A 15538-nucleotide genomic window follows, 5' to 3' on the forward strand; every position below is an offset into this window, starting at 1 on the left:
GGTCTCCCAGGTAACAAATGGTCTGAGTTCAGATTCGAACTCATGACAGGAAGCTGCCTGAGTAAAAGCAGGTCTGCTCCTTGGGGCTGCTCTCATGGCCCACCCTAAATCCATTCTTCTCCAGGCAGATCATCCCAAGTTCCTTTGATATAGCTTTGAGCCCCTCACTTTCCTGGCCTCAGCCCAGCTTACATTGCCCTGCCTAAAACGTGGTGCCCAGTCTAACCAGAGTTGAGCAAAGCCTGATCATCCCACCCCTTCTGCACCCCCCCCACCCCATTCCTTCTGATGCAGTCTACGATGTCTCCTTAGTTTTCTTTACTACCGTAATCACCCATCAACCTCCAAACATTTACTAAGTGTTTGCTGTTCAAGAAAAATCGGGGGCCGGTCCCTATCTGGACACCTGCCTCAGTTACTTATTGGCTGTGGGACTTTAGACACTTATCTGGGCTCAGCTTTCCTCCAGGTCTCTTCTAGGTCTATGTCTCTGATCCTAGGATGTTTAGGAGCTAGAGTTAACAATAAAAACTAAGCCCCTGCACCCAAGGATCTTCCGTTCTATTGAGAAGATATGTGCAAAAAAAATAAATAAATACAAAGCAAGGCTAATCTAGTACCCTGTGAGGTAGATAATGTAACTGCTATTGGCCCCTCCCATTATCCAGACGAAGAAACACCTTAGACACCTTGCCCAAAGCCAGTCATCCAAGGGATCTAAATTCTGACTCTCACTTGCTCCGATTCCTCCATCTCCTCTCCCTGTGGCCACTTTCTCTGGCTGTCCCCAGCGCCCTCATCTCTGCCTCCTGGCCTCCGTGGCTTCCTTCAAGTGCCTCCCATCTACAGGAAGCCTGCCTTTCCCCACCCACCTTAACCCACCCCATCTCCAGCTTGACTGTACAGATCGATTTGCTTGTTTTCTCCCCCATTAAACTGTGAGCAGCTTGAGAGCAGGGACTGGGGGCTTTTTTTTAACACCTTTTTTGTATCCCTAGCACTCAGCGTAGTGCCTGACACATAGTAGGCATTTAAACGTCTGTTGACTGACTCTCAACACCCTGGCCCCAACCTACCCTTCCAACCTCACACAGTCCTCCTCTCCATTCACTCTGTGCTCTTGCCAGACTATCCTTCCTCTTTGTCCTACAGGATGCTCTATTTCCCAGCTCAGCCTTTGGACATGCTGGCCTCCCGGGCCTCCCTCCTCACTGCCTAGAATGTCTGAACAGCCTCTCTCTGCTCAAGCATGCCCTTTCACATGAAGCCTCTCCTCCTTATCATCTCCAGTTGCTAAGGGTACCACCTACCCAAATAACTGACCTGATGGTTATTTGGGGAATATCTTGTACATCTCCACTGATGGAATGTAAGGTCCTTGAGGGCATGAAATGATACATTTTTGGCTTTGTTTCTGTCACCTAGCAGAGTTCCAGGCATGTAGTAGGTGCCTAATTAATGCTGGTTGATCAATTGATTAAATGCACCCATTGTAATACCCCTTACATTCTCTCCTCTCTTTTCTTCTCTCTCTTCTCTTCCTCCTCTTCTTCCTCCTCCTCTTTCTTCTTCTTCTTCTTCTTCTTCTTCTTCTTCTTCTTCTTCTTCTTCTTCTTCTTCTTCTTCTTCTTCTTCTTCTTCTTCTTCTTCTTCTTCTCCTCCTCCTCCTCCTCCTCCTCCTCCTCCTCCTCCTCCTCCTCCTCCTCCTCCTCCTCCTTCTCCTCCTTCTTCTCTCTGTCTCTCTCTCTCCCCTCCAGTAGAGCATGAGGGTGAAATTCCCAACCTAGCCCCTAGAATCCAGAGCCCCTCTGTCTGTCTGCCTGTTGCCTCCCACCCCTTGTTCCTCTTTCTCTCTTCTCGATGCCACCACCCCCTGTCACTCTTCTCTCACTCTCTCCAGTGCCACAAAGGGAAATACCAGATGAGATGATAGGGGTGGGAGTTGAGGGCACAGGCCTGGGGCTAGCTAGGGTGGAGGTGGAGAGGGGTCTCTGTGCTCTGAAAGGAATCCTTTGTCCATTGTCCCATCTCCCAGAGGCTGGTACTGCATCCTGTGGGGAGGGAGAGGAGGGAGGGGAGGGAGGCTAGTGCTGATCTCAGCAAGACATGGGGATAGGGTGGGTGTGGTGGACATTTTTCTGTATCTAGGGCAGGAGGAGAAGTGGATCCTTGTCCTTCTGGATGCTTCAAGTGAAGCCTGTTCCTCTGTCCCTGGAAAGATTTCAGCCAAACTGTGCTTATGGCTGCCAGTGAGGAGCAAACCCGACCTCTCTTTGGCACATTCCCTTGACCCTGGGTGTCTGATGTCCTGGGAACTAACATGATAGAGATAAGAAAGTCCCTCAGGTGCCATGACACTAAGCCTAGATATATCCCATAGATTCTCAGAGTGAAGAGGCACTTCAGAGATATGTCTCAACCACAGTTTCCCTGTCTGTAAAATGGAGCCATCTCCAACCAACCCATATCTAAACAGAAATCCCCACCACACAGTCTCCAAATGTTTGTCTTCTTTGTCTTTCATACTTTAAGTGACAGAGAATTCACTACTTCTGGGGTCAGCCCATTCTATTTTGGGACAACTGGAATTGTTAGAAAGTTTTTGGGTTCATAGTTTTTGAGCTAGAAGGGACCCTGGGGGTTATTTAGGACAAACAGCTCATTTTACACAGGTGGACACTGAGGCCCAGAGGGAAGTAGTGAGTTGCCCAAGGTCACACAGCTATATAAAAAAGAGCAAGTTTTGAATTCATCTCTTCTGTGCTGTCAGCAGCAGAGGCAGGATTCAAACCCAGGTCCTAGGACTCCAAATCCACATTGCCACATGACTTCCTTTGCAACTGGAATCTGCTTTCCTCTTCCTGTTCTCAACGGACCCTAGATCTACACAAACTCCTCAGCTTTTGAAGCTGCCACATGGTTCAGCTGATTTATATTGCTCTTGGAAGTCCCCTCAAACACTCAGGGCCTTCATACCCGATCTACTTTTTAGAGAAGGAGGAGGGCAAATATCTCTGAAGCACCTACTATGTGCCAGACACATGCTAGGTGCTTTATAAACACTGTCTCCTTTGATTCTCACAAACTGTCCCTTCCCTCATCCCAGTTGATTTTTTGAACCTGAGTATACAACTTTACATTTATCTTGTCTCCTGTAATCATAATAATGGCACCCACCTCCCAAGGTTGTTACAAGGATCACATGAGATCATTGGTAAAGTACTTCACAAACCTTAAAGTATTCCATCAATGCTAGCTGTTATTATTGTGGTGCTGATTGTTATCATCTCCTAGCAAGAAGTGTTTACTCTTGCCCCTACTTCTCAGCCCCTCGGGATCTGGCTTCCTAATAGCCACTATAGGAACTACTCTAGAATAAAACACAAACTCTTTCCTTTGGCATTTAAAACTTCCCAGTCTGGCTCCAGTTTCCCTCTCTAGTCTGATTTTACATCACCGCACCCTCTTCTCTCAGGCCTCTAAGACCTCTATATCAAATTGGCCAGCTTGTTGTTACACCTCCCACCTCAGTACTTTTGCCTAGGCTGTTCCTCCCACCCGGAATCCTTTCCCTCCCTCCCCTTCTCTCCCCCCCTAGAATCCTTGATCCTTTGGAGACTTTAGTTCAAGGCTTAGCTCAGGTTCCATCACCTACACAAGGCCCTTCTTAATCCTTCCAGTTGTTAGTGTCTCCCCTTTCCCCTACTAAATTACTTTGTATTTATAGTAGATACAATTTGTATTTAGTTACTCTCATTTCCTTGATCTAGAATGTAAGGAAGGATCTTGAGGGCTAGGATTATTTTAGTTTTGTCATTGTAGCCTCTGTGCCTGACATAGCACCTGCTCCAGAATCCTTTTTTTTTTTTTAAATAGGCCATTCTACATTGTTTGGGGCATTTTTTTTTAACTTACAAATTTTCTCCTTCCTTCCCGATCCTCTTCCACCCACTGAGAAGCCAAGCAGTATATCAATTATACATGTAAAATCATGCAAATAGTTCCATATTGGTCATATTGAAAAAAAAAAGGAAAATAAAGTGAGAAAATTATATCCATAATACTTTAGGCACTTAATAACTGTTTATTGAACTGAATTGTTAGCATCAGCCTGTGCTGAGAACCAGTGGTCCTTTTTTGGAAAGAGGGAGCCCCCATTCTGTCACTGGATAATTGTATGCCTCTCAGATGTGTGTCATTTGCCAATCTGATAAACTGACCATCTATGTCTTTTTCAAGGCATAGATCCAAAACCTAGACAGCAATGGAGGAGCCTTCCCCTCTGGGATGTCATCTGTTCCTTAATCCCTCATCCCTCTTTGCCTTCCTTACTCTCCATCATCCTCTCTCTCTAGTCCCTGACTGTGCTCTCATTGGACCCACACAGCCACATGTGGTCTAAAAAGACAGTGTGGGAGGCATTATCACTCACGTTGCCACAATCCTGGGATACTGTCTTTGGCATCCCTCTGGTCTGCTAGTCTAGTAACGCTGGACACTCTCCAGCTTGGGAATGTCTTTCCTAAAATATGATGCCCAGAAATGAACCTAATCCTCCAGCTGTGGTCTGCACAGGATAAAGAACAGGACTCTCACTTCTCACGTCCTGGGTCCTGCTACCTCCTGATTCTACTATGCCTTAATCTAGTCTGTGACTTTTTCTTTTCCTGACTAGACCTATAGAGGGAACCCCCTATGAGGAGATGAAACTTAGAACCTTTGAGAGCTGCCTGGAATACTGAGGAGTTAAGTGACTTATCCAGGGTTATGCAGCCAATTTGCATCAGAGAACCAGAGCTTTCTTATCCAAAGCCAGCCCCACAGCCACTACCCCAGACTGCCTCTAGCCAGAAATTAGACCAGCTTTTTGGGCTTGCTCTCCACTTAGACCCCCTAGATCTTTTTCATGGAGACTGTTGTTCAGCCCTATTTCTATCCTACCTGTTGTTCAGTGGTTTCAGTCATGTCTGACTCTTCGTGACCCCGTTTGGGGTTTTCTTGGCAGAGATACAGGCGTGATTTGCCATTTCCTTCTCCAGCTCATTTTACAGATGAGGAAACCGAGGCGAACAGGGTGAAGTGACTTGCCCAAGGTCACACAGCTAATACGAGTCTGAGCCTGGATTTGAACTCAAGAAGGTGAGTCTTCCTGACTCCAGGCTTGGCATTCTATGCACTGTGGCGCCACCTAGCAGCCCCATCCTACCTGTACAATTGACTTTTTGAATCTAAGTGTAGGACTTTGCATTTGTCCCTATTAAACGTCCTCTGATTAATCATCCTCTAAAGTTGTTGCCTTCTTTTGATCCCAAGTAATTATCAGAACAACCACTCCAACAGCTAGGTGATGCCAGAATGCTCATAGTGCTGGAGTCAGTAGGACCTGAGTGCAAATCCAGCCTCAGACACTTACTAGCTATTTAACCACTGTCTACCTTGGTATCCTCAACTGTAGCATGGGGATAATAGTAGTACCTTCCTCCTAGGGTCATGAGGCTTAAATAAGATAATATTTGTAAAATGTTCAGCGTAGTGCCTGGCACTGTGGGTACCAATAGGTGCTTAATAAACGTTTCTTTCTTGTTTTTACTTTTGCCACCAGCAAAGCTAAAAAGATTTTTTTTTGATCTACAGGAGATAGTGTAGTGTGGTGGCTGAACTTGACGTTATAAATTTGACTGAGAGTCATGAATGTGAATCCTGGCTCTGCCATTTAAGACCTATATGGCCTTGGGCAAGTCACTTACCCCCTCTGTGACTCAGTTTCCTTCAACTGTAAATGCAGAGGTTAGACTACAGAGCCCCCAAATCCCTCTTTGCTCTAGATCTGTGATCTTGTCTCCACATTCCCAGCTAGCTAGCCTCAGATCATTTTATACATTAGTATCTTGATGGCATTCTTACAGGACTGTGCTTCTTTAAAAAAAAAAATCATCCTCAGTGACCTGCTCTTGCTTCAGGTCTCTGGGAGGTGACTTTTGAAAATTTTTACTTTTTTTTTTAAATTAAATTTGATTTCTTTTCAGATTCAAATTCTCTCCCTCCTTCTCCCTATCAGTTGAGAAAGCAAGAAAAACAAATGTTATATACATTTAAGCAAAACCAATTCCCACAATGGCCACATCCAAGCAAGTATGCCTCAGTCTATCCTCTGAGTCCATCCTCTCTCTGTCGGGAGGTGGGCAGCATTTTCATCATGAGTCTTCCGGAGTTGTGGTTAGTTATCGTGTTGATCAGAGTTTTTCAAAATTGTTGGTCTTTATAATACTGTTATTGCATAAATTCCTCTCCTGGGTCTGCTCACGTCTCTCTGCATTAGTTCACGTAAGTCTTCCCAGGCTTCTTTGAATCCATTTCCTTTGTTGTTTCTTACAGCCCAACAGTATGCTGAGATAATTTCAGAGTCTGAGCTCCCTCTTTCTATTCCTTCCTTTTTTGCTTCTTGAACTTACTCAGTCATATAAATGGATAGGGACGTAGGTAGATCTATAGACAAACAGATGGATAGAGTGTTTATTAAGTGCTTACTATTTGCAATGCGCTGTGCTAAATAAACACTGGGGACAGCCCCTGCCCTCAAGGAGGTTACATTCCAATGGAAGGAGACCTCACACACAGCATGCTGGAAAAGGGGGTGGAGGGGCATAAACAGACAGGTTTGGACTCTTCAGTGATGCACCAGAGCATCAAAATTTGAATCCTGAATGTAAAGAGCTTTGGGATTGTAAAGAATTCTCATGAGACATTAGGTTACATGTTGAACTATTGTCTAGTGAAAGAGCACTTGGGTTTGGTGTCAGAGGAGATGGGTTCCAATCTTGCCTCCACCATGTACCCCTGTGATCTTGGGTAAATGGTTGAACTCCTTTGGATCTCAGCTTCCGAGAGGAAGATTGGATACTATGGCTTCTAATGCCCATTTCAGCTCTAAATCTATGATCCTTCCCTAATCTATTATCAGGACCATAAGATTCACAGCTGGACTGGTCTTTAGAGAGCATGTGGTCAACCCCTCCCCCACCCCACCCCCAGTTTACCGAAGAAGAAAACAAAATGTAAAGTAGTTGGATGAGGTTACTCCCTCCCAAAGTTGTCATTATCTCTACCTTGGTGACCAGTTCCTCTTTCTTGGTCAGGGTCAGGTCCAAAATAGTAGCCTCCCTTACCGCTTCCTCCACCATTTGAAGAAACCAATTGTCATGGTAACAGGTCAAGAATTCATTCCCAGCCCGCAGTAGCAGCGGTTGTCCAGAGAGGTGAATTTCCCCATCCCTAACCCAGCCTGGTCCTGGGCCAGCCAGCTTTGTGGTCTAGGCATTATGGCACCGCTTAGGAAGTGCTAGAAAGTGGTCCCATCCAACTGTACCTTACTTCACCGGAGCTGAGACTTCACTGGGGCCAGTCAGAGAAATGCCCTGAAGATTTGAAGGTTGTATGCTTCTAGAAGTTAAGGTCTTGTGGGTGGGGGGAGAGATTCTAAAATTCTATCTAAGGGTCTGAGAATCTAGGGTTCTAGAAGTCTAAGGTTTTGGAAGTCTAATGTTCTGGGAATCTATCCAAAGTTCTCAGAGTCCAAGATTCTGGGAGTCATTTCGCTGTTTCAAGGGTTTAATTGTCTGCGGTTCTGAGAATCTGATGTTCTGAGAGTCTTGAGGGTCTAGGGGACTATCTCAAGCTCTAAGAGTCTGTGGTTCTTAGAGTCTTGAGGTTCTGGGGGTCTGTCTCAGGTTCTAATACCTTAAAGTTCTAAGAGTCCAACGTTCTGAAAATCAGATCTTCTGAGAGTTTTAGGTTCTAGGAGTTTAATGTTTGGGGAGTTTATGAATGTGGGCAATAAGATTTAGATAATTAGAAGTTGACCTGAGCTAGGTTCTATGGTTTTTTGGGTGCTGGCTATAGAGCTTGCTAGAGCTAAAAGGTATGCAGGGCTGGAGAGAGATTTCCAGTAGAGGGGGAGGGTCATTTGGGACCAAAACCCTTCCTTTCTCTTGCAGGACAATTAAAAAACAAACACCACTTTATCTTTGTACTGTGCTTCCTTGCTTCACCCCTCATCGTTTGAGACTCCTACCACTACCCACCGCTTTCCCACCCCTCCTAGGGATGGACTGGGCTGGGGAGGGGAGGTGGCTTGAGAGGTGGGATTATTATCTTACTTGGAATTTCACACCCAAACCATTTTGTACTTTTGATGAATCCCTATTTTTCTAGTCTCTTTTGGTCCTCGCCACCTCTGTCTTCAGAAATTGCCCAGGGCCCTACACTGCTGCCCCAGGAACCCTCCGGAGGATTGAAGGAAGTCCCCTCCTCCATCTTGAGTCTGGGATGGTTTGGATTTTTGTCTTTGTGCTTCCATCTCCTAGCTAGGTGCCTGGCACGAAGAAGGTACCTTAAAAATATGTGTCGAATTGAATTGAAAGGAAGGGCAAGGAAAAACCTTTTAAAACATAAGAAAACACTGTAATCTAGTCAGAGTATATATGCATAGAATGATGCTAAATGTAGTTTAGTTGAATTGATTAGATCAAATGAAAGACTATGTAAAGTGTTTTGTAGACCTTATATTGCCAAATGAATAACTAAAGAATTGTTTGTTAAGCTTACTTTGTGCCAAGCCATCCATTAAACTTGGAAACACCCAAAAACAAGATCATTCCTCCCTTCAAGAAGCTTACATTCTAAGGGGGTAGAGGTTATCTTTTGTGTGTCCCAGGCCCTTTTGGCAATATGGTAAGGCTTATGAACCCTGAAGGCACTATTACTCCAGGAAGATCTGTGCTAGGGTCCTTGTGGGATGGCAGTGGAGAGAGTAGGAAGGGATGGAGAGGAGATCCAGTGGGAGCTGGAGCACTTCACCTTTTTGTGTGTCCGGGTCCCCTCTGCCAGTCAGTCTGGTGAAGTCCATGGACCATCTCCCGCCCAGAATCATGTTATTAAGTGTATAATACAAATTACAGGAGGGTTATCAAGGAAACCAATTCTATTGAAAAACAGTCATCAAAATATTTGAAAAGCAATTTCATGGACCCCAGGGTCAGACCTTTGCTCTAGAAGAAGAATGGATAGGACTTGGTGACTGATTGGATGACTATCACACAAGACCTCAGATTCCAGCCTGACTTTTTGGTCTCTTAAGGATTATACATTTCACAGCTAGAAAGAAATGTAGAGATCGTTTGGTTCTTATACTTAATTTTTTTCACAAATGAGGAAACCGAGGCCCAGAGAGGGAAAGTGTTTTGCTTAAGCTAGTAAGCAGGAGATCATATTCTGACTCTGCTCTTTGGACTTCCCTGTCTAGGTTCTTGCTAGGCCCTTGGACCTTCAATTTTCCATGATGCTGGGATTATCTACAAGCCCAGCCCAGCCCAGCCCAGGGGTGGGTCTTCTCCTGCCTCTGGTTCCCTTCCTTAGGGAGACAAAGCAGTGCCAAGGAGGGAAGGAGTGGGGAGGCTGGCTCTGGCTAAAGTGGAAGGAAAAAGGGAGGAGGGGCAGCCCTGGGGTGGTCAGGGGCTGGGCATCAGCCCTGGGAACTCTTTTTTCCGGCAACATAAGAGCCCACTGTGGGAAAATGAAAAGTCTGCCAGCCTTGGAGCAGGATGCTGTGGGGGATGGGGAGGAGGAGGGGGCTAATGACAGTGGGGAGTGGGAAGCTTGGAGGAAGAGCTTTGTATTGGGGTGGAGAGGAGAGAAGATCTGCTGGGGAGTAGCCTCAGCATGGCTTGGAGAAGACAAAGGGCTAGAAGTGGAGGGGAGGCAGGGAAGGGTAGTGTAGAAAGGGCAAAGACACCAGATGGAAAACAGAAGGACCTAGGTTTGAATCCTAGCCCTGTTACAGGCTCTGCTGTGTGACCTTGACCAAGTCCCTTCAGTTTTCCAAGTCTTCAGTATCATCTGTAATCAATCAGGAAGTCTCTTGGTAGTATATGCCTGGCACTGGGCTGGGGCCTGGGGATACAAGAATGAAACATTCTAATGGGGAAAGACAGCAAGTAACCTAGAAATGTGATGAGGTCATCCTGGGCAATGCCATGCCCTTTTCAGCCCTGAGAGCCTATGAATCTTTGAAGTGGCAGTGTTGGGGGAGGGTAGAAGGAGCCTGTCCTGAGGACTGTGCCGGTCCCCAGCTCAGCTGCTTACTTATGACCTATGGGATGTGTGTCCAATCAGTTCCCCTATCTGGACTTCACTTTCCCCTTTTGTAAAATAAAGAGGTTGAACTAAATGAATTTGAAGGTTTATTCCTGTTTTAAGTCCCAGAGAGATGGACTGAATTACCCAAGGTCACGCTGGTCCAGCTGGTCCAGGCTACTGCTCTTTTGGGGTCTGGGTGGCTTCCTCAGGGCTAGTGAGAAGGCCTGCAGCTCCCAGTGCGTGGAGACAGGAAGCGATGGTGCCAGGGGAAAGGAGAAAGGCACAGAGAGACCACCCCCATGGAGTGGAGCCCTCTGCCAAAGACTGTGCCTAGGTTGCCTTGTTCCCTGCTTGGGCACCTAGCCAAAGGCTCCTGCTGACCGAAGCTTTTGTTGGGCAGGGAAAGAAGCCTAGGCTGAGTGCTGGCTCTGTCACTCATTAGCTCAGTGACCTTGGGCACATGGCTTCATTTCTCTGGGCCTCTTCCTCTTCTATATAATGGCCATGGGGTCAGCTAAGCTGGAAGATGACACCAGTGGAAGGAATTGGGGTTGTTTAGCTAGGGAGAAAAGAAGGCTTGAGATGAACACGAGAGTGGTCTTCAGGTATCTGAAGGATGATCGTGTTGAATTCTATAAGCATTTATTCAGCACCTACTATATACACTAGTAGGCTCTGTCTTTTCAGGTCATTGGTATCACCAGTACAAAAAACTGTCCTGGGGAACTCACATTCTCCTGGGGGATAGGACAGGTAAACAGTTAACTTAAGAAAATTTGAGGAGGAAGAGACAATTAATAGCTAACCTTATCTTGTCTGTCACCCAAGGCTGTGTGAGGGGCTGAACACTGAAGTTGCAAGGAGGCAATTGAGGCTTGGATGTCACGAAAACATCATAGGAGTTTTCCAAAAGGGAAATGTGCTGCCTGGGAAGGGAGGGGCTTCCTGTTCCTGGCAGGTCTGCTAGAGGCTGGATAGCTTGTTGTTAGAGACACCACCGAAGAGGAGATGGACTGCTCAGGTGTGGCTTAGCCCCAAGGGCCCTTCCTACTCTGATGGGCTGTGATTTTGTAATGACCTCCCTGTCTATGGAAGTATTCAAGCCAAGACTGGATGGCTTCTTGTCGGGCATGCTGTAGAGGCTGTGCCTGCACTGGGTGAGAGGTTAGACAGATTGACCTCTGGGATTATGTGGGTCTATGAGGTCGCATCTAGGCTGGGTATTGAACAATGGGAAGGATGTCACCAAGAGCAAAAAGGGAGAAGTAAGAGAGATGGACACAGCAAGACACAGCTAGGCTGGAAAGTATGCACAAATAAGCATGGGGTCCAGTTTGGGTGGAAGCAAAGGGCACCTATGGGACAGTCACGCAGAATCAATGGCACCAGGGTGGTAGTGTGGAAGCTGCCTGGGGACACCTTTCAATGCCCTGCAGGCTAGATGGTTTGTGTTTTCTTAGTGGCAATGGGGAGCCAATGAAGGTTTTCTGAGCAGAGTTGAGAGACAATCAGATCTGTGCTTCAAAAAGCTCATTTTGGCAGCTACGTGGAACTCTTTGGATGTGGAAGCTGAAGGAGAGGCAGAAGTTAGAGAGGACTCCAAGATTTTGAGCTTGGGTGACCGAGGGTGGGGCGGGGGGAAAGGGAGTGCTGGCATTGAGAGTCGTTGTACAAAGTTGGGAAGGACTTTGGTTCAAGCTCCGCCTCTTTTGGGAAGACCTTGGGCAAGTCCTTTCCACTCTGGGGTTCTCAGTCTCCACACCTGTAAAATGGATACAGTATAACTCTCCTCCTATGTCCTTTCCTCCAAGCATGATTGACGCTGGAATGAGCTGGCGTTGTAAAGTCCTTTACAAGCTATAAACTCTAGAAGCAGAAATGGAAGTTGGCATTCGGTATTTCTCGAGCGCTTCCAAGTTTACCGAGTGTTTTCCTCCCAACCAGCTCTGAGGTAGGTAGTGAAAGGGTTATTATTCCCATCTGATCGATGAGGGAAGGGAAGGATTGCAGGATGGAAGAAAGTCACACAGCTTGTCAGTGTCAGAGCCACCTCCAACACGTCCATCCAACACTCAGTCTTGCCCTTGTCTTCCTCATGGAGGAAGGGGGAAAGTCAGGCATCGAGAATGACAGGTGGGAAAGGGCTTAGAGGAGCCGAGGGGGGTGGGATATCTGCAGATGCGGTGGATTATCTCTCACATGGGGGCAGCAGCCCTACATGGAGCTGTCTGGGTCCTTTCTAGCCAAGGCGAGCAGTCATCAGGGGCTCTCCTCATAATCTCTCTTCCCTGGAATCATCAGGGCTAGGATTTTCCCACAATGCATTCTGTTGCCTAAGGGTGTCCATTGGCCTGGAGGGATGTGGCTTGCAAAGCCATAGGGTGGGGAAAGAGAGATGGAGGATATAAGGTGAGATGGGTTTGGCAGGCATGGGGAGGGGACCTGAAGGAGCATAGGAGATAACGGGGAATTGGGGAGGAAGGCAGTCACACAAGTGCCTGGGAGCAGCCTGGAAGGCTCAGTCTTCCTTCCCAAAAGAGGCTGACCAGTTTCCCAGAACATCAGACTGCTTGGCTAAGTTGAGCAGTAGGAAGGGAAGGGGACTACCACATAGCCTTGAGGAAGTCACTCCCTGACCCTCAGTTTCCTTATCTATAAAGTGAGTGGGGGTGGATCAGATGGCTTCTAAATAAATCCTGTAATTTCTGTTATATGTGTGTGCTGGGGAGGAGAGTGCCTTGAGCTGCATCGGGATGTGGCGAATTTCCTAATGCTGAAGGCTTTCTCTCAAAGGAATCCTTTGGCCATTTGTTGGGAATGGTGTAAATCAGAAGGCATTCCTCTACAAGTAGGGACTGAGACTTGATTGCCTCTGAGCCCCTTCCTGGCTGGGAGATTGCAGCTACTTCTCTACATATCGTGAACAGGCCACCTTCCCCTCATCCCCCCTAAGTGCCCATGCCATGCCCCCCTGCCCAGTTGCTCGGTCTCCTAAATCCTGTTTCCTTTGCCTTCTTACTGCAGGATGAAGATGAGACGTCATAAACTTTTTCTGACTCTGTGTATGGCTGGCCTCTGCCTCATCTCCTTCCTACACTTCCTTAAAGCTTTGTCCTATGTCACCTTCCCCCGGGAACTGGCCTCCCTCAGCCCCAACCTGGTAGCCAACTTCTTGTGGAACAATGCCCCTATCACACCGCAAGCCAGCCCAGAGCCTGGGGGAGCTGTGGGCCCTGAGCTGCTCCGAACTCCACTCTATTCCCACTCACCCCTGCTGCAGCCCCTGCCCCCAATGGGGGCCACCGAGGAACTCCACCGGCTGGAATTTGTGCTGCCTGAGGACAGGGCAGAGTATTTTGTCCGCACCAAAGCTGGAGGGGTCTGCTTCAAGCCAGGTACCAAGATGTTGGAGAAGCCCACAGCAGGACAGCCAGAGGAGACACTTGAGGCTGGAGACAGCTCTGTCTCTGGGGGTACAGCCCGCCATCCCCTGACAATTGGAAACTGGCTGGCTGGGGGGAAGTCGAAGGGGATGAAACGTCGGAAGTGGGTGGAATGTGTATGTCTGCCCGGCTGGCACGGGCCAAGCTGTGGGGTGCCTACTGTGGTGCAGTACTCAAACCTGCCCACCAAAGAGCGCCTGGTGCCCCGGGAGACCCCACGACGGGTCATCAACGCCATCAATGTGAACCACGAGTTTGACCTGCTGGACGTGCGGTTCCATGAGCTGGGGGATGTAGTGGACGCTTTTGTGGTCTGTGAGTCCAACTTCACTGCCTATGGAGAACCTCGGCCTCTTAAGTTCCGAGAGATGCTTCGGAACGGTAGTTTCGAGTACATTCGCCACAAGGTCCTCTATGTCTTCTTGGACCACTTTCCACCGGGGGGCCGCCAAGATGGATGGATCGCGGATGACTATCTGAGGACCTTCCTGACCCAGGATGGCGTATCCCGCCTGCGCAACCTTCGCCCAGATGATGTCTTCATCATTGACGATGCAGATGAGATTCCTGCCCGGGATGGTGTCCTCTTCCTCAAGCTCTATGACGGCTGGACCGAGCCCTTCGCTTTCCACATGCGCAAATCACTCTATGGTTTCTTTTGGAAGCAACCTGGCACCCTGGAAGTAGTATCAGGCTGCACGATAGACATGCTGTTGACCGTCTATGGCACAGATGGGATCCTCCTCAGACGACGGCAGTACTATACCATGCCAGGCTTCCGTCAGTACGAGAACCGCACGGGCCACATCCTTGTGCAGTGGTCCTTGGGCAGCCCACTGCACTTTGCAGGCTGGCATTGCTCCTGGTGTTTCACCCCCGAGGGCATTTATTTCAAGATGGTGTCAGCCCAGAATGGTGACTTCCCCCGCTGGGGTGACTATGAAGACAAGCGGGACCTTAACTACATAAGAGAGCTGATTCGTACAGGTGGCTGGTTTGATGGCACTCGGCAGGTGTACCCTCCCGCTGACCCCAGCGAACACATGTATGCCCCTAAGTACCTGCTGAGAAACTACCCACGATTCCACTACCTGCTGGACAATCCCTACCGTCAAGCTGAGGGGACAGTGGGTGCAAAGGATAGCATGAGGGCCATCGATGGTGGTGGGGCTGGGCCTGAGGGAGCTGCGGCCAGGGCAGCACAGGCGGGGGAAATCTGATGACATCACAAGGCTGCATGATTTTCATTGGGGGGGAGGGCTGGGGAAGGGAAGGGGGGGAGGGCATTAGGATGGTACAGTTGGCTTCTGGGGCTAATTGTTCTCATGTTCTCCCTTCTCAAAGAGGGAGCTCCGCATGATCAGAACCTAGGAAGAGGGGCAGGGGGTGAGGGGACCTTAAACCCCCAGGATATCCTCAGTACCAGCCCCAGGTGAGCTTCACAGGTCTTGGAGTCTATACCCTTGGGTATCTTTTAATTTCTTTCTCTACCTTGCACATGGAGCTTTTTCCCAGAGGCTGGAGGGGAGTAGGTTTTTCTGTTTGCAGCTCTATGCCCTCAGCCTCCAACCACATTTTGTGGCTGTGGCAAGGCAAGTGTAGGGAGCAGCAGGGAGAGAAGAGGCTGGATACTGAGTAATGGACAGGCAGGAAGGGAATGTAGGGTATGCCGGTGGGCAGCTGACCTGGGGTGGCTTTTTACATCCACAGTCATAGGAAATGATTCTTTAATCACTCATCATGATGGATGTCTAGAAAGTATAAGTGGCCCTTGGTTCCCCCCGGGAAACGAGCTTTGGAGTGAGGTTAATAAGAGATAGGAGAAGGAAAAAACCAGATACTCTAGAAATGCAGTGGGGATCAGGGAAGGGAAGGGGACTTGGGATAAGGGTATGAAAAGAGAATATGTGGAACTGTAGGGGTAGGAGACAGAGCCCAGGGTTCATTCCTCATCCCTAGGG

At 48.1% G+C, this 15538-nt stretch overlaps 1 protein-coding gene across 2 annotated transcripts in view; it reads left to right on the forward strand.

Moving 5' to 3' along the window:
• MGAT3 (beta-1,4-mannosyl-glycoprotein 4-beta-N-acetylglucosaminyltransferase) overlaps positions 1-14797 on the forward strand; it is a 31055-nt gene extending 16258 nt beyond the window's left edge. The window contains exons 1-2 of one of the 2 annotated variants that reach the window (XM_036761013.1): positions 12063-12085; positions 13159-14797. In XM_036761013.1, coding sequence (XP_036616908.1) covers positions 13160-14797 — 1638 coding nt within the window. In that variant the 5' untranslated portion in view covers positions 12063-12085; position 13159. Of the gene's footprint in view, positions 1-12062; positions 12086-13158 lie in introns of those variants that run through there. The other variant, XM_036761012.1, reaches the window with a different exon arrangement.
• The last annotated feature ends 741 nt before the right edge of the window (positions 14798-15538 follow it).

The sequence above is a fragment of the Trichosurus vulpecula genome, chromosome 5 (assembly GCF_011100635.1).
Source record: "Trichosurus vulpecula isolate mTriVul1 chromosome 5, mTriVul1.pri, whole genome shotgun sequence".
Classification (NCBI taxonomy): domain Eukaryota; kingdom Metazoa; phylum Chordata; class Mammalia; order Diprotodontia; family Phalangeridae; genus Trichosurus; species Trichosurus vulpecula.